Genomic DNA, 25,966 nt, shown 5'->3' with positions numbered 1-25,966 from the left:
GAATTGTTTTATTTCATTCCTTAAATGGCACCCAAACAGAAATGAAATGTGAAGTGAGTGAGCCAACAGAAGACCAACTAAATCGGGGCCCCAAACTCCAACCAATTTCACTCCAAGCAGTTCCTTAATTAGGCACCAATTCTTGTCTTTAATTAAACCCGATCTTTAATTCTGTGGCTTGTTGCTGCTCTTGTGGTGCATTAGCAAACATTTCCGAAACTGTTGATTTTCTCTTTTCTAAGAGCAGGCACTGTTAAAATGTTTTAAGGACCTGAGCAGATCAACATTCCTGAGACTTCCACCTTTCTTTATTGTCAGATATTGTATGATGGTCACAGTTTGCTGGTGATATTTTGGCTCATTTTGTATCTCATTATTGTTTGGCTGCTAATTAAGGAAAAATAAACAATTGAGGGTCCTGAATCTTCAATAGCAAGTCAATTACGAAAGTCAATTACAGTCAATTCAAAGGAAGGTAGTTAGCAGCAAAAACAGGTTAGAATGAAAACCTGCAGCCACTGCGGCCCTCCAGGACCAGAGTTGGGGACCCCTGCTTTAAGGTAATGTTCACATCTGACTAGAGCAGTGGTTCCCAAACTTGGTCCTGGGGACCCCCTGTGGCTACAGGGTTTTGTTCCAACCAACATCCGTTTTTCATTGGACTCTTAGCCTAATTAAGTGAGATGTTATTTCCCAGTTTCTGTGTTTTGGAGTCACTTTAGAAAATACAAACTAAGTTTGGTAGATTTTTATTAAAATGTAATAAGCAGTTATATGGGGAAAATGTAGTTTTTTTAAGCCATTAATAGTATTTTCAGCCTAATTTTCATTCTGCTTTTCCAGGTGTTCTGGTTATTTAATTGAGTCTGACACTGAAGTCATTCCAGCTTTCATCATCCTGGGTGTCTGCTATGCTGGTTGTTAATTGTCACTATTTGGGTTAAATGAAGGGAGCAAACTAAACAAGAAAAATGGAAAATTAAAGGCAAACAGCAAAAGAGAGTTAAACATTTATAGGTTTAGAAAAAATAGAAATGTTTCTAAATGTCTTATAAATGTAAAAACCATACTGTTGTGTTTTTCTGAATGCAGAATAAGAGAAGAGTAAAAAAGACCAGCTAATTAAATGAGATCAGTTGTTATCATTTATTATCACCAATTGTGAATCTGGTTGGAGCAAAAACATGCAGCCACAGTGGGTCCGCAGAACCGAGTTTGGGAACCACTGCTCTAGAGTGATAATGTGTTATGCGTTGCTCAGGAATGCAAGTGTAAATTCTCCTGTCTTCTGACAATAAAACTTGAACGTCATAGACAGTTTATTGCTTCCAACACTGACTTCCACCTTCAAGGAACCAAGCGATAGTTGTGAAGTGATGGGAAATGCCCCTTCATGCATGATAGGCATCGTTACCATTGTCATCATCATTGGATTAACTGCCACTTTCTTGGTGTACCCAGGTTGCCCCTCAAATATTTTCCCTCCACTGTTGGTGGTCCTGGGCATCCTTTGGGGTAGGACCTAAGCTTCTCATATCAGGTGTCATCACCTCCAATCACAAATTCTTTAGTTTTCCTCATCAATACCTAATCATTCACTGCTTCTTGCACACATTCTTGATCAACCTTAGTCTGTTACTCCTCAGCACACCAAATATTTTAATGGCTTTTTGTCAGTTCAACATTCGTGTTCCTCCCACTCCATTATACTATAAATACCACTGATCTTTCTCTTCTCCATTCTTGCCAGTTTCGCATCACGTTCAGCTATCGTTGGCGACAATGTCACAATGCAGATCCTGGAGAGCCGAAAAATGGGGAGAGGCCACAACAGTAGGAAAGGGAAAGCAACATATGCTTTATTTCAGCCTGTAAACCAAAAGAGAAGCTGAAAAACATGCTTGAGGTCTGTTTCTTAGTACTTTCAAAAAAGAGAGGTGAAATTAGACATTCAAACTGAAGAAGTCTCAAAAACAAGAAGGAAAATCTCAGAACTCTTGCATACTGTAGTACAAGGGCACTGAGGTAATTGCCAGTCATTAACACCCACCAAGCGTTTATGCTATGTGCCCAGGTGAGACAAGTTGCTAAAGCAGACTTAAGTCAGACCGTCTGAAGGATCTTCCCTTGGGTTTTGTCCCAATGGAGCCAAGAATAAAAAAGGCTAAACAAATTCTCTGTGGAAGACAAACATCCACAGCTGGGATTTCCACTGCTGTCTAAAGATACTGAAAAAAATAACATGAATTCATGAGGGGCAAGAAGCCCATCAATGGTGCATCTCTACATGTATACGGAACAAATAATTTCTTTTTTTTTTGCTGGAGAAAAAATCTGAGATGAGCGCTGAAAGAAAAGATTAATTGAAGAATTCTGCACCTATAATACATATCAAAAAGCAGGGGAGTACTTTTAATAGGCTTCTATTAAGAGGGATAGACACTAGATTAAGTGTTTTTCTGTTTGTCTCATAATTGTTTCTGTTGGAGTCCATGTGTCTAGAATATAAGAACAATTTAGATGAGTAAAAGTGTTCACGAGGGATACTTTAACCTCGAAGGTTCATTTTATAATGGTGGGCAACTTAATATTGGAATCAGGGCCATCTTAAAGGTATCATAGGCCCCTGGGCAAAATAGTGTGCTTGGGCCCATGTTTTGATAGTGTGGCAGACTGCCGGGGCCCTTAACCGGCCGGGACGCCCGGACCATGGAAAGACCGGGAGAGAGAGAGTATTTTCAGGACAGTTTCTGCTCTGGGCCGATAGAGGGCAGCTCCCTTGGTTTCCAGTGGGGCCTCACATCTTGAGTGCGGAAGCTCAACCCTACTGGGGCCCATGGTCACCACCAGGGAGTACATGGACTTTTACAGGACCCTATTTGGCAGCACTTTTTGCCACACCTGGAAGTGCTGCCGGAAGAAGCTTGTTGGGTACCTGGAGTCCTTCCTGGTGCCCTATAAAGGGAGCGAGTCACCACCACTCAACGGCCAGAGTCGGGTGGAAGAGAACAAAGCCTGAAGAGGAGTGGAGGCGGAAGGACTGGTGGCAAGAAGGGACTGTGTTGGGCTATGAGTGTTGTGTTGTGTTGTGTGTTGGAAAACTGTGCACAAGACTGTAAATAAACCATGTCCCGGGTGGAAAACCTGTCTCCAGCCTGTCTGTGTCTGGGTTGGCATTCACAATATCGAAACAGAAACATACAGTACATAGGGATCAGAAACATTGTGGGGCACTGTGCCCTGGGGCTCCCGGCCAGTGCCCATACATTAAGATGGCCCCGACTGGAAATGCCTAAATTATTAGGCTTGATTTATATGTAGACCCCACAATACTTACCTGTGTGACATTCACTTATCACTCATTCTCATCACAGGCGGTAAGGGTTTAGGCCGGCTACCTCAGCGTCAATACGTCTCAACAAGGACCGAAGCTGCATACCTGACGGTCAACACCTGAGGTTGTTCTTCTCATGAACTGCACTCCTGTCAGGATGCCCAATTTGCTAACCCTGAAAGAGCTACATTTTCAAACTACCTTAGCAAAGGCCAAGAGCTGCACTCCTGCTGGGACTTCCCAAATAATTACCTTTGAAAGGGCTGCACAAATCAACCACATTAGCAATATGGCTGAGGCTGGCTTCCTCAGCTTCAGTACCTTAGCAGGGGCCAAAGGCTGACTATCTCATTGTTACTCCCGAAAGGGCTGCTCAATTACTCTTAACAGAGGCCAGGATGTGTTCCTGCCATGTTTCCTTTATTTGGTTTTCTGGTTGCTGCCTTGCAAAAATAACAAGTGACATAAACAAGCACACTGGGGCAGAGGATATTAATAAAAAAGGCAAGTTTCAGTAATGTGATGTTCAAAGTTTAAATTAATCATTACTTATGTTTATTTAGAAAGAAACCAGTCATTAAATACTAGAAATTAAAAGAAGAAGAACTGAACGGCTCAAATCAATGTCCATACAGCAAGCATTACTTCAGTATAACTGACAAAGAGGTGTCCATGTAATTTAAAGAGTCCATTCTTCTTAATCCAAGTAAAGTATGCACCACCATGGCACAGCTTTCCTCTCCTGCGTTGGGACACATTTTTTTTTGTAGATAATGCTGTTCTGTCATCTTCAGAGAGTATACTCTTTTGGTGTGGCTTCAAAACTGCCCACCACCCTCTCTCTCCCACACCAACGCTGCTTTGTCATATTAAAATCCGTGTGTCTTCCCTCCATTTCAAAAGCCATATGTTGTCTGCCTCTTCCAAAAGTTATATGACAGCTACATTATGCAAATAGAGGAGCTTTCTTTTATATCTTTTCTTGATGGCTATTGTTAGTACTGTAAGTGATATCAGACGAAAATCAGATGATTGAGAATTTCCCTTGGTCTTGCTCTTCTATTAATCTGAAGTTATTTTGAGCTAATTATGACTTACAGGTTAAAGAACAAGGCCCCTAAAAGGCCATATTTCACATCTTCTTACAAGCATATACACTCTAGTTAGTTTATCGGAGCTTAAACATACACATTATAATAGATTGCAAGACATGTTCTGAAGGTTTGATTTACATATTTCTCAGAGTTTTTGTCTAGTTTTAATGCATCCTAGAATGTAACCCTCTCTTCAACACATTGTTATTCTGGTAAATTTGTTTAGCTGGTGGTTTAAAAGACGAACAGATAACGGACCCTTTTTTAAAAACTCTCGAAATTAGTCCACGATATCTTTTACCTCATAACCTTTGTAAGTTCATCTTTTCTGTCTCATGTAGGATGTCATCCTCTACAGCTGCTCCTGTCTCCTCACTGACAGTATGCCTGTCAGGTCCTTTACACTAAACTCCTGTTTAAATACACACAATGAACGTTTTCCCTTATGACCTCTATAATATACAGTAGGTATGGTCTTGGACATACAGCTAATTCAATTAAAAGCTAAATCTAAGTAATAATAAAATAAAACACAAGTTAGATATTATGAGTCTTACTTAATAAACTGAAATAATTAACTGAAAAAAAAAACTTAAATTTTTATCCAATTACAAGGCCATTAAGCCCAGCATAGCTCAGTTTGGTCTAAAAAGTTACATTCAGTGGTAAATGTAAAATACATATTTGATAATTGAATATTGTCTGCTCCAGCCCAGAGATTAATAGTTGAAACAGAATGTAAACAATTTAGATTCTCTGCTTTGATTTTGCAGCCTGTAACTAGATTATGTTAAGAGACTATAAACAGCCATTCATTTTCCAACTTAGGCAAGAGTCTGCAAAGCAGATCATTAAGAATTGCTTCTGTGGTGCTGGTAAGGCAGTTTGAGCAACAGTGAAGTAAGTCTGCCATCTTCTGACAACGTCTAAACCAGAGGCATCGAACTCCAGGCCTTTAGGGCTGGAGTGGTTGCAGGTTTTCTTTCTAACCCTTTTCCTAATCAGTGACCAGTGCTAATTAAATTCTTGTCCCATCATTTTAATAACCCGGTTTATAAGGATGCAGTCCTCTGAATTGATTCTTTTCATCATTAAATGACAGCCAAACAGTAATGAGAAGTGAAATGAGCCAACAGAATACCATCTAAATTGGGGCTTCCAACTCCAACCAATATCTTAATGAGAAAAGCTGATTCTTGCTGCTAATTAAACCCGTTATTTAATTCCATGGCTTGTTGCTGCTCTAATTTTGCCACAGCAGACATTTCCAAAACTGTTGATTTTATGTTTTTTCTAAAGAACACCCTCACATTGTTTTGGTGACCTGAGAGATCAACCTTACTGAGACCTTCACCTCTCTTTATGTTCATATAATGTGGTTAGCTGCTCATGTGGCGGCTCGTTTTGTGTCTCATTATTGTCTGGCTGCTAATTAAGGAAAATGAAACAACTAAGAGGCCTGAGTCAAGTTAATTAAAACTAAAGCAAAATAAGTTAATTAGCAGCAAAAACTGGTCACTAATGAAAAAGATGGTTAGAATGAAAACCTGCAGCCACTGCGGCCCTCCAGGACTGGAGTTTGACACCCCTGGTCTAAACTTTCTGTTCCTCCTAGACTTTCTTGGGTCGTGTCTTCCGTGGCAATGGGGTGCTAAGTTCTGTGACCCTGGCCGAGGCAGTGGCCTGCTTAGCAGCCTCAGATACGTGGTATGGATCGTATCCTTCAAACAAAGCTCTTCGGACTTTAGGAGTGGCGAGTTTGAGGGTGTGCTCAGTAACTGCTAAGCACTGTGAAGCTTCAGGCACTTTCCAGATCACATGTCGGTCATGGTGAAAAGAGTGGTGTTCTTCCTTTGGATCTGCAAGAAAGAAACCCATCACTGTAAGCCAGAGGAACCTTGAAAGCAAACCCTCTCCCCTCCAGACACATACGGAGGCTGTTACTACAAGGTTTATAGGAGAAGGAACAAGGAGGGCACATGTTACTCAGAAGAATAAGGAACCATTGGCAAACAAATTATTACTTGCTAAAACTTCAACCCGTGGTGAAGCCACTGCCTTTAAAGTTGCCTCTGAGATGAAGCTGCTGCCATCTGTTTGGGTTGACTGCTGTTCCGTGTCTTTCCTCATCTTTGGCTGTGCCAGCTGCCGGACTCGTGCGCTGGGCACCGAGTGCTTTGCTTGCTCACTCACCTGTGAAAAGACATAAAAATGACAGATTTACACCCAAAAATCATAGATTTACACCCACTGTTTCCTGTCCAGATCCACTCATATTCAACCTGGTGGCTATTAAGAAGGCCTCAGCTTTTCAACAATAGTAGGCGCCTGCCACAGATTGGCTGGGGTTCAACCCTTAACTCTTTCTTTAGCCCATTGTTTCACTTGGGTCTTTCTTATTGGTGTCTGTTACTGTTAGGGTATTGCATGTTTTTATGTTATTTTATTGTTTCTGAGTTATGTGTTTTATTTTTACATAATTTCTCTTATGTTGATATTCAGGTACTGTCACATACTTCTGTTCCATGCTCTTTGTGGGTGGAGCCCTGGGAGGCAGGGTCACCTTGACATCACCACTACTGAGCCCTCCCTCTGGCTATTTAGGTCAAAGCTTGTTTGACTTTCTATTTTTTTTTTATTTATTCTACTTTGGTTTATGGATTCTTCATTGGATTTGTGTATTGGGACTTAATAGCATTGGATTGCTGGTTAGACAACTTATTTTGCCTTATTTTTTCCTTTTGGAGCACAGAGGGGACTGGGCGGTCTTGTGGCCTGGAACCCCTGCAGATTTTATTTTTTTCTCCAGCCGTCTGGAGTTTTTTTTTGTTTTTTCTGTCCACCCTGGCCATCGGACCTTACTCCTTTTCTATGTTAACTAATGTTGTCTTATTTTAATTTCTTATTTTGTTTTTTATTTTTCTTTTCTTCATTATGTAAAGCACTTTGAGATACTTTTTGTATGAAAATGTGCTATATAAATAAATGTTGTTGTTGTTATTTTGGTTTCACCTTTCGATTTCTGAATAACTAGTTTGGTTTTTAAGAATTGCTTTGGTTTTCTCTTTGCAAACCAAAGGTGTTTGTTGTGGTTTTCATTCCCTTTGTTGACATCAAAGTTATTTTAGAATTTTTAGAGGCAATTTGAACTTCTCGCCCTTGCATACAGTACATCATCGGGTCTGCAGAAACATTGCCAGTGAGCCGCCTCTATGTTTTTTTACATGTAGCTCACTCCATCCACTATGTGCCACCTTGTGTGTTCTCCTTTCTCCATGTCAGATTGATGTTGGTGGTATTCTTTGTTTTACAAGGTTGAAAAACTGCAATGTAATTGCAGGTGAGTTTATATACTTTTGTTTAACTAACTGAAATAATTGAAGCACCATTACTTTTCAGATTAGCGTATGCTCTTTTTTTATTACATGCACTGAAAAAATATGAGTGATTATAAGTGATATTTTTCTCTGGTTATGGTATAGTTGCCTGAAGGAGATTCACAATTGGGCAGGAACATACAATATGTGCAGGTGTGTGTGATTCAGTACATGCATCAGCATTTCACTAAAGCATTTATCAAACTACCGTATATACTCGTGTATAAGTCAGGCCTTGAAACCTGAAAAATCGATCATAAAATCAGACCCCGACTTATACGCCCATTCAAAAATTCGACACTTAAATTTTTTTTTTTTTTACATCTTCTTGCCTCCTTCAATCTTGAACCAGTTTCTCAGACACATCGAATTTTGTTGCAGCAGCACAGTTACCAATTTTTTTCAACACTTCAACATCTTTTAATTTAAAAACCAGCTGCATTATTTCTTCTGATCGAACGCTCCACATTAGATAAGGGATGCTCTTACAATAAAGGTGTATGAGGGTGTGAGATACAAAAAACACAAAACAGTGCAAACATCGCTTCGGAATAGTTCGGGTATTACCGTGTGATCACGTAGGCACAATACATAGAAAGAAAAAGGCAGTGTGTTCCGTGGTTACTCTCTCAGGTGGACATTAGCATATCATAATCTCTTGGACAAAAAGCGTGAGTTTTCCCCATTCGACTTATATGACTGACATTATAAAATACCAGAAATTATACGGTAAAATCAAGCCCCAACTTATCTGCGGGAGAACTTATCTGCGAGTATATACGGTATTTTTTTTTTGTAAAAGGCATCTCATTAATGGCCAAGCAACACATTATGTTTGTCCTTCCATTTTTGCAAAGAAATCCCATTCTTCACCAACTTTTTCCATCTATACAGTTGTAATTCCACATGTTGTATCCTGTCAGAAGGTAATGGAACGCCCATCTCGCACCACACGTGTCTATTTTGCAAGTAACAAAGGAATCTTTCTGATGTGCTAAACCACAGGAAAAATTATATATTTGTCAGTTGACAAATTTATATCGGTGTCTTGTTTCTACTGGTGTACTGTGCACCATTAGATGGATGAAATGGACAGATGAAATTAAACTTACCTCAGAATAGACAGACCGGTCGGGTAACCATTCTCTACTAGGAGGCTTAGCCTCGGCAAGTTGAATCACTCGGTTACTAGCCACAGCTTTCAATGCAGATTCGCTGACCACCCATATGGGAGAGGGTCTGGGATACATGCCAAAAAATAAATTGGAAAAAGATACAGAATATCCGGTTTAACCAAGTTATTCTGCTACAAATTCCTTCTGCTTCTAGTGAGTGAACACCAGAGCAGTAGAATTGCCCACTCCTAATCAGAGGAGTCTTCGATTAAAGTCCCACCTGTCACTTTTGAAGCTCCTGTTCAGCTCTCTGGAATGACTCAGCCGTGCCAGCCTGGGGCTCAAAACTGGAATAAAGACATGGAATTGGACATCAGTCATTTGTTTATACAACCTTCAGAAGCCATCAAAAGGGAATGGGGGAACCACGCATAAAAAGCATTGTCATTTCTTAGTGGTGTGACCAAAATGTAAGCACATACCCTTAAATTAACGTCTCTTTAATAACGTCTCAATTATTTCTAATTTTGAATTGTGTGAGAAGAGGGATTCTTTTAAGTTAATAAAGCTCAGTGTTTTGCAAGTTCACACCTCATAAGAACTAGCTCAAAGTTCAGTTCACACAGATTGAAATAAATACATTCATATTCATAGTTCACCATTTCAGTTTTGAACTAGTTCATGTTCAGTTCATTTTGTATTTTTTAAGAAGTGAGAATAAATGAACCCATGTGTTTACTTTTGTCAATTTTGCATGCCTTATATTAGACTATTACAGTGTTCTTGAATAAAATACAATAATTATGAAGACTTTTTTTATTTAAATACACTTTATTAAGTTATACCCAGCAACAAACATGTTTAACCATATATGCTAATATCCTCCCAGTCAAAAAAGAAATTAAATAGATGCAAGTATACATATAAATTACCGCTCTATTTACAACTGTGTGACACAAATGGTGACTGTGGAACCAGCATGCAGGTGAACTAACCAATTAGGCTGCCGGTCAAAATTTGCTTCACATATTGCATGTCCAATGGGGAAAAATATAAAGTGGCCTCGCGAAGTCCAACATTTTCCTATAAGCGAACGTGGAGCTTCACTGCGTGCTCGTGTCAGCGGGACTGCAGCTTAAGAACAAGCAGGCAGACACAGACAGTGCCTGTTTTATTTTACATTATTTTTTCCCGAATACAAATAAATGGCAAAAAATTCATACAAAATAAATATTTGTAATAAATCCACTATTTGTGCTTATGCGAATACCACATTCAAATTTGGCTCCACTCCTACATTACAAGGTAAGGCAAAACGTTTAATCTGGACCTAAACAAGATCCAGAATTTCACATCAAACTGAACTAGCTCACGTTCAAGTTCGTCACTTGCAAATACGTTACATTAAGTTCACCGTTTTTAGAAAAATGAGCTTGTTCAATGATCGTGCTCTTTTGAACTAGTTCATGCAGAACACTGATAAAGCTATTGTAATAATCATAACCTGCATTCATGTCTTTTTCCATATAAACAACTGTAGTACTAGGGTTTTGTACCATGTTAGCCATTAATGTAGTGAGAAGTTAAGCAAAATGTTTTGCCTGAAGAAGGGGCCTGACTTGCCTCGAAAGCTTGCATATTGTAATCTTTCTAGTTAGCCAATAAAAGGTGTCATTTTGCTTAACTTCTCACCACATATGAACAACTATAAACCTACTTTTGCCCACCCCTATAAATAATGCACTCAGGCCATGCCCAGGAGCGTCAAGACCACATCTGAGAGGGCATGCCCCATGAGGTCAGCAGAACGCTTGCCCAGGTCCTCCCCTTCCGGCCTTTAAAAGAAGCTGCTGGAAGTGAAAGTTGCTTGCATTTGTCTGCAACCAAAAGAGGAACTCTGCCCTTTAAAGGGTCCACTACACATAACACATAGGCATGGTGGGCAGTTGCCCGAGGGCCCCATGAGCATAGGGGCCACATGCTGTATGGCTTACCAATTAAGTATCATTTATATTGTAAGGGATGGCTGACCATATATTCCAGCCAACACCTCCAAGCCGCCAGATGGAGCCTTCCTGGCAGCATGGAAGCTCCCCAAATTCCAGCAGGGCCTCATGGACCTTTTAGTTTTTACAACCAGCCTTGCTGGATACCATGGGGACCACCAGGAGACACTGTAGGGAAGCTCAGGGAATACTACGTGCCCTATAACCCGGAAGTGTGTCCTCGTCACATGGACAAAAGGAACGATGTGCTTCCGGGATGGAGAAAGAGTGGTTTTTATCCGACCCGGAAGTGCTAAGAAATCACATGGACAGGGGTTTGGGAGCACTTCCGGGTCATGGACTATAAAAGGACCATGGGAAATCCCAGACGATGAGCTGAGTTGGGAGACAGGGTGGCTAAGCATCTGGGAGTGGAGGATTGTTTATTATTGATTATTGAATGTTGTTTATTGGAGTAGTGGTGCTTTGTGCGCTTATTTATAATAATAAAGTCAATTCTTGGACTTTTATCTGGTGTCTGACGTCTGGTCTGAGCGTACAAGGGGTCACAGGGACCCTTAAACTGTCACAATATGTTGAAATTTTTGTGTTTTTCAAGGTTCATGTTATATTGTTCAAACGTTTGTGTTAATTAATCTTTGCTGTACAACATGTTTTTTAATGTTTAAACACTGATTTTGTTGGAAGTACCAATACAATAAATATATGTTTAATTTTATCGACCATTTACATTTTTAATCTTGTGAGTGGCTGTGTAGGTAGAGGCGCCAGTGCACTGCCTTGCCAGGGGGCCTATAATGCTGTTAAGACGGCCCTGGTCCACTATATGCATCAAGTAGAACCAAGCTAGCAGAGAGAAGGAATTAAAAAAAATAGACTTTCTAAATGAGAAGAGACTTTGAACCACTCAACAAGACCATTATTGTTGTTTAAGAAGCCTTACATGTTATCAGTGTCTTCTGATACTGAATACAAGTATTTGCTTGCCTTAAAAAATGGCATTGCTGTGGCATCACTTGTCAGAGCATCCCCTTAAAGGCTACACTTAAGAATATTTCTTTTTTTCCTGCAGCAGCTAGTACAGATTGAACAAGCAAGGGCCTCCTCACATTGTGTACCACCTGTACAAACTATTTACATGTTTTCACTGCTGTTCTGTTTTCATTACTGCCATCACACTTAAAACAATAATTGATGCTGCTCAAAATTTCTACCCACTTACCGTAACACCCATTGGAATCAGGCTGTTGTGGAGGTTCATCCAGCCAGTATACCGATGCCCTGCCACAAGACAAAACAAAACAATTTCCAACAAAACAGATATTATTGCATTTATAGGGACTGGTTGGTTTCATAACAGAAGTGTGTGTGTTTTTTGTTGACATTTCAAAGGATTTTAATCGTGTGTTGCAACTTTCACATACACTCAGTGGCCATTTTATTAGGTACACCTGTCCAGTACTGCACTGGGTATCAGATGCCTCCTGAACAGCCCCTGTTTCTTGAAGGTATGGATTCAACAAGATGCTAGAAAGATTCCTTAGGGATTTTGGTCCATGAGAAATGATTAGCATTAAACAGTTCCAGCAGATTTGTTTTGCAGCACACTCTCATTCCACCTCACCCCAAAGGTACTCCTTTTGATCCGGGATCTAAGGACTGTGCCTGTCATTGAAGCCACTGTCATGTTTGTTGAACCAGCTTGAGATTGCGCTGCCAAGGTGTAAATGGCAGAAGTCAAAAATGATAGTGTGTTAAGGATCAAAACATTTAGTCAAAGGTACAGGGGAGAGTCAGAGCCAAAAGTAACCATACCACCTGCACTTCAGAACATGTTTAAGTCTGGTCAGTTTTGCATAACTTAATTTATGGACTTATTTGTTTTGATTTCTTTGTATCTGTGGATTACTTGGGTTGTTACTGACATCTGGTGAAAATTTCATGTCAGTAGCCCCATTAGAAATAGATTTACTGAGCAAAATGTTAATGCGTTCAATACTTATTTTCCCAGCTGTACGTCAGTGATATGTGGTTCACAATTAAAATACAAATGCTGCACTTTTTCCCCTCCACTCCCAGAACAATTCGATATCTCTGCCTTCTTCATCCTGGTCCTTCACCCAAACTGCTTGCAAGTTGAGTAGTCTACTGTGCATTGCAAAGTTGCAGGCTCATTTTGCAATTTCAAATCCTTCAGTGTTCTTGTTCATAAAGACTGCTGGCGAATGACTACAGAGCAGTGACCTTTGAGAGACTGCTCCTGGCCTATATGAATCCTCCTGTGGTAGATCACCTGGATCCATTGCAGTTTGCCTATCAGACAAAGATTGGAGTGCAGGATGCAGTTATTTATCTGCTCCACAAAGCTTATTCCCACCTGGACAAAGCTGCCACCACTGTGAGGGTTATGTATTTTGATTTCTCCAGTGCAATACCACCCAGCCATCCCTGTTAAAGGGTAAACTCAGAGATATGGAGATGGATAAGCCTATGGTGTCCTGATAATGGACTATTTGTCGGACATTGCAGTTTGTGACTCCAGGACTATGTCTGGGATATGGATCTGGAGCACCACAAGGAACAGTCCTGTCTCCTTTTCTCCTCACTCTGTACTCCTCCGACTATAAATATAACAGCAGGTCATGTCACCTGCAGAAATTCTCAGATAACTCTGCACTTGTGGGGTTTATTGATTAAGGGGATGAGACAGAGGAGAGGAGTCAGGGAGAGAACTTTTGTTTCCTAGTGCAGAAAGAATTGTCTGCATCTTAACATCAGCAAAACCAAAAGAAATGGTTGTTGATGTTTGCCACACCTAACAGCCTCTGTGTCCGGTGTCTATTCAAAGACAGGATGTACAGGTGGTCCACTCCTACAAGTACTTGGGAGTCCACATTAATGACAGGTTGGACTGACCTTGGAGCACATATATAAGAAAGGGCTGAGGAGGCACATCTTCATTAGGAATCTGCGGGAATTGACACCCTTCACATCTTCTCTCGGTGAAGACCAGGGCAATTTTCTACATTGTGTTCTGGGCTGGTAACATCACTTCAAGAGAGGCTCACAGAATCAACAAGCTAATTAAAAGGGTTGGCTCAGTAATTGGACACACTTTGGGCCCCTAGAGGTCTCAGCGAAGGAAAAAATGATAACAAAACTGAGTGTCATTATGAACAATGCTACACATCCTCTCTCTGACACAACAACACTCAGGACTTTCAGCCAATGAATAATTTAGCAGAGGTGTGTCCAGAAGTGCTATGGGGTCTCTTTATAGCAACAGCAATACACCTGCATAGTGCCTCACTTGGGACTGGCACTGCCAAGTCGGAAGAAAATGAAAAAGAAATAAAACTTCTTTTTCCATCATTCTGGTATGTGTTTAGACCATAGTGTGTGTGTGTGTGTGTGTGTGTATATTTATTAATCTATTTATTTAAAGAGCTTTTGTAAAAAGCCAAATTTCACCCTAGGGGTAAATAAATTTCCATCTAATCTAATCTAATATTCAACAACGTTAAAGAGAAACAGATCTCGGATTCTGTCAGGGATAGCACAAGGGCATTATGCCCACCAATCCGCCATTGAATGCAGACGTGGATATCCAGATCGCCGGCTATCATTCAACTCAATGGTGCCCAAGTCGAGCACCTTCAAGAATTTGAATACCTGGGCACGTTGATACAAGAGAAAAAAAGTAGCATACAAAGCAGAGGTCCACACCCAAATTGGCCATGCAACATCTGCATATGCTTCCCTCAATTGGTGCCTGTGGAAGAGAACCAACATTTCCACAAAAACAAAGATTTGCATCTTCCAGACCCTAATCTTGACAATCATCCTCTATGGATTAGAAACGTGGATGCTACTCAAGTCTGACCTGACCAAACTGGAGGTCTACCTAATGCACAGCTTACACCAGATTGTATGAGTCTCGCTTCATGACCACTTTTGGAATGAGGATATTAGACGCAGATGTGAACACCAGCCAATGATCAAGAAGCTGATTCAGAAACGAGAATTATTATGGTTTGGCCAGGCTTGTAGAATGAATAATTGCCAGCTACTAGACAAACTACTCTGGCAAAAGTGACCCACATGGTGGAAAGTCCAACAAATGACGCCAAAGAAAATGTGGTTCAAACAGGTCAAAGAAGATGTAAAGAATCGACAAATCACTCTTGATGATGCCAGACCAGTGGCCATGGACCACCAGGCACGGAAATGCCTCATAAATGAAACCCAGCAACCATTAGCAACCACAGCAACATACAGGCTTAGGAAATGGCCTAAACCAAGTGCCAGCAGGGGATCAAAGAAGAAGAAAGAATCTAATGTTCATGCAAATAAACTGCTGCTCCAGTTGACCAAATATATAAACAATTATTTAAATAATGTGTGTCAAATTTGTAAATGACTTTGGATAAAATGTAAACTCACTCCCTGAATCTAGACCAGGGATTCCCAAACTTGGTCCTGGGGTCCCACTGTTTTTGTTCCAATCAGCTTTTGTTTTTAATTGGACTCCTGGGCTAATTAAGTGAACGGTGATTTCCCAGATTCTGTGTTTTGGAAAAAATGTAGAAATTAGAAAACTAAGTTTGGTAAAAAACTAAAATTAAAAAATTAAAATGTACTAAGCCAGGAGTTCTCAAAATCGGTCTTGGGGGCCCACTGTGGCTTCAGGTTTTTGCTTCAACCAGATTCATAAACAGTGACAACTGATAACAGTGATCTCATTTAATTAGCTGGTATTTTTATTTCTCTTCTCTTATTTTACATTAAGAAAGCACAGCAGCATGATTTTTACATTTATAAGACATTTAGAAATGTTTCTATTGTTGCTATTGATTTAAATGCGTAACTCTCTTTTGTTGATTTCATTATATTTTGCCCTTTCTCTGTGCAGTTTGCTCCCTTCATTGTATCTTAATGATAACAATTAAAAACGAGCAGAGCAGACACCAAGACAAATGACACTGAATCGTGAAAGGCTGCAACTAATTTAGCGTCAGACTCACTAATTAGAAAATGATTGATTAATTAAACAATTAGAACACCTGGAAAAATAGAATGAAAATCAAAATGAAAATATTGTTAAAAAGAAAAAATGCATTATTCCCATATAACAACTTAATACATTTTAACATATATATTTTTTTTTTTTACCAAACTTAGTTTTCTAAGTTCCATATTGTTCCCAAAAACACAGAATCTGGGAAATAACATTTCACTTAATTAGGCCAGGAGTCCAGTTAAAAACAGAAGCTGGTTGGAACAAAAACGTGCAGCTACAGTGGGTCCCTAGGACCAACGTTGAGAACCCCTGATCTAGACTCATCGGACTTCTAGCAGCAAGTCGCCTCTGAGGTAACATGACCACCCACTCGCCAGGTGTGTTTTTCTAATAAAGAATTGTCCAGTTCTTCCTCTTTAGTTCCACCTTCTATCCACCCTGGGGAGTGAGTACCCCAGAAGTGCTAGAACAGGCAGCCATGTACCCATCATTTGCTGTTACCTCTGTCTGTTTTTTGAGTGTGTGTGTCTCTCATCTTTTGTTGCTTTTTCATCCTAACACCATTTCATTATGAACATACCTGGGGAGGTTCTCCTGGAAATTCTTCTTTGGCTTTGCCAAGAGATCAATTCTAGTAGTAGCCATTGCACATTGACCTGAAAGATCAGAGAATCAGAAGGTTTTAAAGACCATACAGAGGCTATAAATGCAAACTTTGAATAAACTTTGCTTCTATTGCACTAGAACTATCACATCACACATTTGGACATACGTATACAACGTCAAGAAAAAGTGAGATCACTGTATGCTTTACATGCTTTGGGCATATAGTGTAACACATTGCATTACTGTGCAACCTTTATAATCCCGCAAAGAACCAAGAACCAATGTAAAATGTCCAACAGAAAACACAGGCAGTGCAAAAACTATAAAAAAAAAAGAAAAAGTGATATAATGAAAATGAAAATAAAATTTAAAGGGGGGGTTTAAGCGAGTTTCTCTCTCCTTGGAGGTTTCGTTTTGCTGATGTGTTCGCCTCACTTGTGTATCAGCGGCTAAGTGAGTCTGTCTTTCCTCGGCAGTTTCACTTTGGTAACGGAGTCACTTTCTTTCAGCTTCATGCTGTAGCCTCGTACTTCTTTCTTCTTCTTGTTAACTTGAGGCCGCCTTGCCGGCTTTTTCAGCTTCATGCTGTAGCCTTTGTGACGGTGTGGGTTCAGTTTCATGCTCCCATCTCGCTTTTGGGAGCTCTTGAACCCGACACCGTTGGTAATATAACCAGATGAGCTGGACAGTGAGGACACAACGAAGCAAGGGGATGGTGCAAAAAGGTGCAAGTGCTTTTATTAAAAACAACAAAACCAAAAACAGTGTTCAAAATAAATAGTGCTGTGCTTCTAAAAGTCAATAAATACATACTCCATTAAAAACCAGTGAAAAGGCGAAGGTTAAAATCCAATGAATAAATCCATAAAAACGAAGTTAAAATACTACGGCTGGAAGCAGTCCTTTAAAACAAAGCCAGGTACCTTCTTCTACTGACGGCTCCCCTGCTTCTCCCATCCAGGCTATGCACCAGAGGAGTCGCCCTACCTGTAGTTGAACTTCTCCTTCTAGTCTGTAGCCCTGCAGACCCTGGCTCTGCAGGACTCTCCAGACTATGACTTGGGTTCCCCAGCGACCAGGACGCTCACGCTGGGGCTGACACCTCCCAAGCCTCCTGACTCCTGCTACCTTTTGTGGCGAGCCAACCACTTCCGGTCACTCCTGCTCCTCTAAAGCTCTCAGCAAGAGCACCCACTTCTAGTTGCTCCCGAGTGTCGGCCTAACACTCATGAGGGACTCTTTTCACAGCTGCCTGCTCTCTCTAGTGAGCTTGCCTTCACCCGCCTGCACGCACCGGCTTTCAGCTTCCTGACGTCTTCTTCTCCCTTAACCTCCGTTCACTTTCCCCTTTCTTTTAATTTTCTCTTCTTTTTTCTTCTCTGCACTCTCCCTTCTACTAATATATATATATATATATATATATATATATATATATATATATATATATATATATATATATATATATATGTATATATATATATATATTGTCACACACGTGCGCATGGGAAACAGCTGAAGGGCCTAGACACTTGTAATTCTACGCCAGGCCAGGGGGCGGCGGAGTGTACTGACTATCTCTCTCAGTCCCTTGCAGACCTGTCCCGGGAAATCCCGCCTCTAGACGGCCCCAAGGATGACGTCACTTCCGAACACCAGGATACCACTCCCACTTCCTGCGATGAAGACGTCATTTCCCTTCTGGGCCTTTAAAGCTGCCATCTTGTCTCCTAAGAATCAGTTCTGTTTTGGACTCCAAACGATTCACTTCGTGTAATTAAAAAAGAGCAATTGCAGCCAAGCATAATATACGGGTGGCTGCCCCAAACCTTTGTGATGTCTTCGACTCATTCTTCTTACAATATATATATATATATATATATATATATATATATATATATATATATATATATATATATATATATACACATATATATGTATATACACTATATATATATATATATATATATATATATATATATATATATATATATATATATATATATATATATATATATATAATGGGGACATAGCTCAGGTGTGCCAATTAGCAGTTCTCATAAGCGAGGAAATGCCCGCCTCACACAGCATCTGAGAACCGCTCCTGCCACACTACCACACCCCTCTATAAACTGCGAGTGAGGCGATTATCTATTTCAAAACTGGGCTTTCCTATGGAGCCGTGGACCCGCTATACTACAGCCTTGCACTTCCGGGCTTCTAGAAACTATTGAAAGCGTCAGAAAAAAAATTGAAATGCAGAGTCGGCGGTTTCCTTTTGTGGAGGTCCTCGCCCCCCTTGTCTAAGCGAGTTTCTCTCTCGTTTGTCTTTCCTCAGCAGTATCAATTTGGCAACAGAGTCGCTTTCTTTCAGCTTCATGCTGTAGACTCGTAGTTCTTTCTTCTTCCACCTTGTTAACTTGGGGCTGTCTTGCCAGCTCTTTGAGCTTCAGGCTGTAACCTCACACTTCTGGGCTGGACAGACAGACACACACATTTCCACATGTAGACGTTTAAATATAAGATTTGCTCTGAGCTCCAAGCCCTTTATCTGGTGAAGACTAGACACTGCTCATCACCTGACTATTACCATCCCTATGGTGAATCATGATGGTGGGTGCATCATGCTATGGGGGTGCAGGGACAGAGAGTCTGGTCAGAATTAAGGGAAGGATAAATGCAGCAAAATAGATAGAGGTCCTTGAAGAAGACCTGCTCCAGTGTGAATGAATCCTCAGATTGGGCTGACGGTTCACCTTTCAGCATGGACCATACAGCCAAGACAATGATGGAGTGACTTCAGGACAAGTTTATGTGTGTCCCCTTGTAGCCAGAATTAAACCTAATAGAACAAAGTTGGTGGAGAGACCTGAAGATGGCAGCTTACAGACAATTCTCCTCCAATCTAGTGGCTCTTGAGGGAATCTGACAGAAAGAATGTGATCAACTGTTCAACTCCAGGTGAGCAAACATTACAGAGACCTACCCAAGAAGACTTAGGCTGGAATTGCTGCCAAAGGGTCTTCTTCAAAATACTGAATAAAGGGTCTGAATGCTTAAATGAATGGGACGTTTTAGTGTTTCATTTTCTAATAAATTTACAAACCTTTCTGGAAGCATGTTTTCACTTTGTCATTTGTCATTACAGTAGGTTATTAGGTGTAAACTGATGGGCAAAATTTCAAATATACTCATTTAATAATTAAATGTACAACATAATAAAGTGTGTAGAAAATTAAAGGGTCTGAATACTTTCTGAATCATCTGTACGCTTGTCATTTCAATAAGCATGTAAATTTTCAACATTTTTAAATTTAAGTTGCACATCATTTAAAAACCTTACCTGACAGAGAAATTCGAAAAGCATATGTGGTTTCAGCACACAGAATTCTATACAATGTGTGTACTGTATTTCTACCCTTGGGACAACTGTTTTTTTTTTTTGTTGACCTGTGTATTGATTTTATTTTTACACAAGACTCAATACTACAAAAATCTTTCATTAACAAAAATGTGACAACTGACTCTTTGATCAAGTAACTAAACAAATTGTAAATACCCCAAAAAGATAACTAAGGTCATGAATGCTTCTGATTGTTATGCCATGTGTACATTCTGTAAGTTATTAATTAATATCATAGTATGTCATTAAAATGAACTATCGTGAACTTAGTTTTCCACCCATTTGTTTTCATCCCCCTTGTAACCTCAACACATACAATACTCCATGGCCATCCCAGACAACTGACCTCAACACAATTCAGTACAATTCGGAGATTTAGCAGCAGCATCTAAGCTGACAGAGTGGTGGTAAGGAGACCAGAGTTCACGTTCCTGGTCCTCCCTGCATTGAGTTTGCATGTTCTCCCCGTTTCCTCCCAAAGAAATGCAAGTTAGTTAGATTGGTGATACTAAATTGGCCTGAGTGTGTGGTTGGGGTGTGTGTGTGTGTGTGTGTGTGTTTAGCCTGCAATGGACAGTCACCCCATCCAGGGCTTATTCCTGCCTTACATCCAATGCTAGCTAGGATAGGCTCCAGCGGACCCACATGACCCTGTTCAGGGGTCTAAGTGGGTTAGAAAATAGATAGATAGATAGATAGATAGATAGATAGATAGATAGATAGATAGATAGATAGATAGATAGATAGATAGATAGATAGATAGATAGATAGATAGATAGATAGATACTTTATTAATCCCAAGGGGAAATTCACATACTCCAGCAACAGCATACTGATACAAAAAACAATATTAAATTAAAGATTGATAATAATGCAGGTAAAAACAGACAATAACTTTGTATAATGTTAACGTTTACACCCCCGGGTGGAATTGAAGAGTCGCATAATTTGGGGGAGGAACGATCTCCTCAGTCTGTCCTTCTTCTCAATGCTGCCTCCCCAGCACACCACCACGTAGAAGAGGGCGCTCGCCACAACCGTCTGATAGAACATCTGCAGCATCTTATTGCAAATGTTGAAGGACGCCAGCCTTCTAAGGTAGTATAACCGGCTCTGTCCTTTCTTACACAGAGCATCAGTATTGGCAGTCCAGTCTAATTTATCATCCAGCTGCACTCCCAGATATTTATAGGTCTGCACCATCTGCACACAGTCACCTCTGATGATCACGGGGTCCATGAGGGGTCTGGGCCTCCTAAAATCCACCACCAGCTCCTTGGTTTTGCTGGTGTTCAGGTGTAGGTGGTTTGAGTCGCACCATTTAACAAAGTCCTTAATTAGGTCCCTATACTCCTCCTCCTGCCCACTCCTGATGCAGCCCACGATAGCAGTGTCGTCAGCGAACTTTTGCACGTGGCAGGACTCTGAGTTGCATTGGAAGTCCGATGTGTATAGGCTGAACAGGACCAGAGAAAGTACAGTCCCCTGTGGCGCTCCTGTGTTGCTGACCACAATGCCAGACGTGCAGTTCCCGAGACGCACATACTGAGGTCTATCTTTAAGATAGTCCACGATCCATGCCACCAGGTATGAATCTACTCCCATCTCTGTCAGCTTGTCCCTAAGGAGCAGAGGTTGGATTGTGTTGAAGGCGCTAGAGAAGTCTAGAAACATAATTCTTACAGCACCACTGCCTCTGTCCAAGTGGGATAGGGATTGGTGTTGCATATAGATGATGGCATCCTCCGCTCCCACCTTCTCCTGATATGCAAACTGCATTGGGTTGAGGGCGTGTTGAACCTGTGGCCTCAGGTGGTGAAGCAGCAGCCTCTCCATGGTCTTCATCACATGTGATGTCAGAGCAACAGGCCAGAAGTCATTCAGCTCACTAGGACACGATACCTTTGGGACTGGGGTGATGCAAGATGTTTTCCAAAGCCTTGGGACTCTCCCCTGTTCCAGGCTCAGGTTGAACATGCGCTGTAGAGGACACCCCAGATCCAATGCACAAACCTTCAGCAGTCGTGGCGATACTCCATCTGGTCCCGCTGCTTTGCTGGCATGAAGTCTCCTCAGCTCTCTGCTCACCTGTGCTGTTGTAATTGTGGATGGGGATGTCTCTCCTATGCTGGTATCAGAGTGGCAGACCGACTGACCTAAACTGACATTTCTCACCACCACCATCAACACAGCTTATGGCAGAATCTCTCATGGATGAATGGTGTTGCATCCTTCCAATGCAATTCAAGGAGGAGGAGGAGGAGGTTGGGGACATGTGCTGATAGCACGTTGCCACACCCACCTGGATTGGGACCCGAGTGCAGCGGGTGACACCGCAGCACCACACTGGAACAGTGGGAGGTTTTTATAGGGTGGCTGGAGTGCCAATCCTGCAACCAACCCCTAGGTTCTCCATCTAAGTTGGAGGACCTGCTTTTAGGGCTGGATGCAGATTAACGTCATACCCAGGATTCTAGACCCTTGGAGAATCTATGCCAAGGCACAAAGAAGCTGTCCTGGTGACTTTTGGAGGTCCAAAACCATATTCGGATAATTTACAGGGTTGTTTTCACTTTTTCTGGAAGTTTTATTTATACATTAAAAATGGGTTGCTCCCTCATAGCTCCAGAGCTCTCGGTTCAAATTCTGTCCCGTATGGAATATGCTTATTTTCCATGAAGGATTTTCATTCTTCAGTTTTCCTCTGACACCTCAAAGGTAAATTGTCACTGTAGGAGTGAGAGTGTGCTCTGAAGTAGACTGGCACCCTGTCCAGGACTGGCACTCTCATATCCCTGAATTGGATTAAGCAGGCTCAAAAATAGATACTGCAGATGGACAAATGATTATTTCATGGATCAAGACAATGTTCAATCACAGCTGAAAATGTATGTGACTCATGCACATTTACCTCATTATGCTGTCAGAGTGTGCACCTTCCCTTTTCCCCCTTTGTAAAATATAAAACCTGCTAAAGAGTCAGAACAAAAAGTAGCACATGCTGGCACTGCCATCAGGCCTGCCGCAAGTGAGATCAAATTTCTGGCCCTTGAATAAACTGCAACCACAATAACAGCCACTTTAAAATAAAATCTACTCCCAAATAGAATAAAGAGGATTCCTAAGAGAGAAGAAAAGCTTAAAACTTAATATTAGAGCAAAACACAAAATTTGCTGGTGGTGCAGTGGTAGCACTGCTGCTTCGCAGTATGGAGACCAGGTTTCAAATCCAGGGCCCTCCCTGTGTCTGTATGGGTTTCCTCCTGGTGCTCCAGTTTCCTCCCACAGTCCAAAGACACGCAGGTTAGGTGGACTGGTGATACTAAATTGGCCCTGCTCTGTGTGTGTTCACCCTGCGATGGTCTGGTGCCCTGTCTGGGGTTTATTCCTGCCTTGTGCCCAATGCTATCTGGGATAGGCTCCAGCACCCAGCCCCGTGGCCCTGTTCAACACCACGTGGGTTAGAAAATGACTGACAAAATTTGATGAAGTACGACAGTTCTGTCTACAACTATACAGACCAGCAGTTAAACAAGCAGTCATACACTTAAATGTACACACAGATCCATGTCCTTTCTTTTCATTTCCAGGAGGAAAATGAGGTAAATAGGAGAAGTCCATCTCATTGTGATAAACAGTAAATCCAGAGATTTCAAACGTTTTGGAGCTGGCAAAGAAGGGAAACCTAAGCAGCCATACCACCTGCACTTCAGAAATGGTAATTTACAGTACCTGAAGCTAAGCAGGTTTAGGCCCGGCCAGTACTTGGATAGGAGGCCATTTAGGAAAAGCTTGGGTTGCTGCTTGAAGAGGTGTTAGTGAGGCCAGCAGGGTGCGCTTACCCCTGTGGTCAGAATGTGGATCCCTGTATAATGACGTAAAAATAACTTTGTACTTCGGATGAGACGTAAAACCGCGGTCCTGACTATCCGTGTCTCTGGGCATCCTTCATAAAAGGTAGAGTGTATCCTGATGTCCTGGCTAAATTGCCCACCATGGCCTAGTCATCATCCCCGGTCTCTGACTGATTAACTGTCTCTCACCACTTCACCACCTAAACAGCTCATGTGTGCCGAGCATATTGGTGCAAAAATTGCTGCCGTCACATCATCCGGGAGGATGCTGCACATTAGTGTTGTCTGAAGTAATTCCACATTCATTGTGTAAAGCACAGAGTGTCTTGAAAAGTGAGATATACAGAGCATCTGGAAAGTATTCACAGCGCATCACTTTTTCCACATTTTGTTATGTTACAGCCTTATTCCAAAATGGATTAAATTCATTTTCTTCCTCAGAATTCTACACACAACACCCCATAATGACAACGTGAACAAAGTTTACTTGAGATTTTTTCAAATTTATTAAAAATAAAAAAATTGAGAAAGCACATGTGCATAAGTATTCACAGCCTTTGCCATGAAGCTCAAATTTCCCCTGATCATCCTTGAGATGTTTCTGCAGCTTAATTGGAGTCCACCTGTGGTAAATTCAGTTGATTGGACATGATTTGGAAAGGCACACACCTGTCTATATAAGGTCCCACAGTTGACAGTTCATGTCAGAGCACAAACCAAGCATGAAGTCAAAGGAATTGTCTGTAGACCTCTGAGACAGGATTGTCTCGAGGCACAAATCTGGGGAAGGTTACAGAAAAATTTCTCCTGCTTTGAAGGTCCCAATGAGCACAGTGGCCTCCATCATCCATAAGTGGAAGAAGTTCGAAACCACCAGGACTCTTCCTAGAGCTGGCCAGCCATCTAAACTGAGCGATCGGGGGAGAAGGGCCTTAGTCAGGGAGGTGACCAAGAACCCGATGGTCACTCTGTCAGAGCTCCAGAGGTCCTCTGTGGAGAGAGGAGAACCTTCCAGAAGGACAACCATCTCTGCAGCAATCCACCAATCAGGCCTGTATGGTAGAGTGGCCAGATGGAAGCCACTCCTTAGTAAAAGGCACATGGCAGCCCGCCTGGTGTTTGCCAAAAGGCACCTGAAGTACTCTCAGACCATGAGAAAGAAAATTCTCTGGTCTGATGAGACAAAGATTGAACTCTTTGGTGTGAATGCCAGGCGTCACGTTTGGAGGAAACCAGGCACCATCCCTACAGTGAAGCATGGTGGTGGCAGCATCATGCTGTGAGGATGTTTTTCAGTGGCAGGAACTGGGAGACTATTCAGGATAAAGGGAAAGATGACTGCAGCAATGTACAGAGACATCCTGGATGAAAACCTGCTCCAGAGCGCTCTTGACCTCAGACTGGGGCGACGGTTCATCTTTCAGCAGGACAACGACCCTAAGCACACAGCCAAGATATCAAAGGAGTGGCTTCAGGACAACTCTGTGAATGTCCTTGAGTGGCCCAGCCAGAGCCCAGACTTGAATCCTATTGAACATCTCTGGAGAGATCTTAAAATGGCTGTGCACCGACGCTTCCCATCCAACCTGATGGAGCTTGAGAGGTGCTGCAAAGAGGAATGGGCGAAACTGGCCAAGGATAGGTGTGCCAAGCTTGTGGCATCATATTCAAAAAGACTTGAGGCTGTAATTGCTGCCAAAGGTGCATCGACAAAGTATTGAGCAAAGGCTGTGAATACTTATGTACATGGGATTTCTCAGTTTTTTTATTTTTAATAAATTTGCAAAAACCTCAAGTAAATGTTTTTCACGTTGTCATTATGGGGTGTTGTGTGTAGAATTCTGAGGAAAAAAATGAATTTAATCCATTTTGGAATAAGGCTGTAACATAACAAAATGTGGAAAAAGTGATGCGCTGTGAATACTTTCCGGATGCACTGTAAATGCAATGTCTCTTGACTTTCACTGATAACTTATGATAAAAACACAAGGAAGACTTTGGATGATGGCATTCTCAATGCCGCTGACCAAAGACAGTTTTCTTACTTTTTCATTTTTTGTTATACAAACTTTATTGCTCCTTCTACTTAATATTTCAATCCATTTTGTTGAGGTGGCTCCCTTCTCACCATGTAAAGTGCTTTGAGTACCTTGAAAAACA

General features: G+C 41.4%; 2 protein-coding genes across 3 annotated transcripts in view; one reads left to right on the top strand and one right to left on the bottom strand.

Moving 5' to 3' along the window:
* The window catches only part of ap3d1 (adaptor related protein complex 3 subunit delta 1), a 1,136,182-nt gene that overhangs the window by 811,282 nt on the left and 298,934 nt on the right, over positions 1–25,966 (top strand). The gene's annotated exons all lie outside the window — the stretch shown is intronic.
* Positions 1–25,966, bottom strand: part of theg (theg spermatid protein) — a 455,045-nt gene that overhangs the window by 426,942 nt on the left and 2,137 nt on the right. The window contains exons 2-7 of one of the 2 annotated variants that reach the window (XR_007936530.1): positions 16,527–16,602; positions 12,149–12,207; positions 9,201–9,267; positions 8,918–9,044; positions 6,453–6,621; positions 5,783–6,287 (exon numbers count right to left, since the gene is read on the bottom strand). Coding sequence is in view for 1 of the 2 variants with exons in the window: in XM_051935320.1 (XP_051791280.1) it covers positions 6,040–6,287; positions 6,453–6,621; positions 8,918–9,044; positions 9,201–9,267; positions 12,149–12,207; positions 16,527–16,591 (735 nt within the window). In the remaining variant the exon portion in view is untranslated. Of the gene's footprint in view, positions 1–5,621; positions 6,288–6,452; positions 6,622–8,917; positions 9,045–9,200; positions 9,268–12,148; positions 12,208–16,526; positions 16,603–25,966 lie in introns of those variants that run through there. The other variant, XM_051935320.1, reaches the window with a different exon arrangement.

The sequence above is a fragment of the Erpetoichthys calabaricus genome, chromosome 12 (assembly GCF_900747795.2).
Source record: "Erpetoichthys calabaricus chromosome 12, fErpCal1.3, whole genome shotgun sequence".
Classification (NCBI taxonomy): domain Eukaryota; kingdom Metazoa; phylum Chordata; class Cladistia; order Polypteriformes; family Polypteridae; genus Erpetoichthys; species Erpetoichthys calabaricus.
Note: the sequence above shows the minus strand (reverse complement) of the source record. Positions and strands in the feature narration are given on the sequence as shown.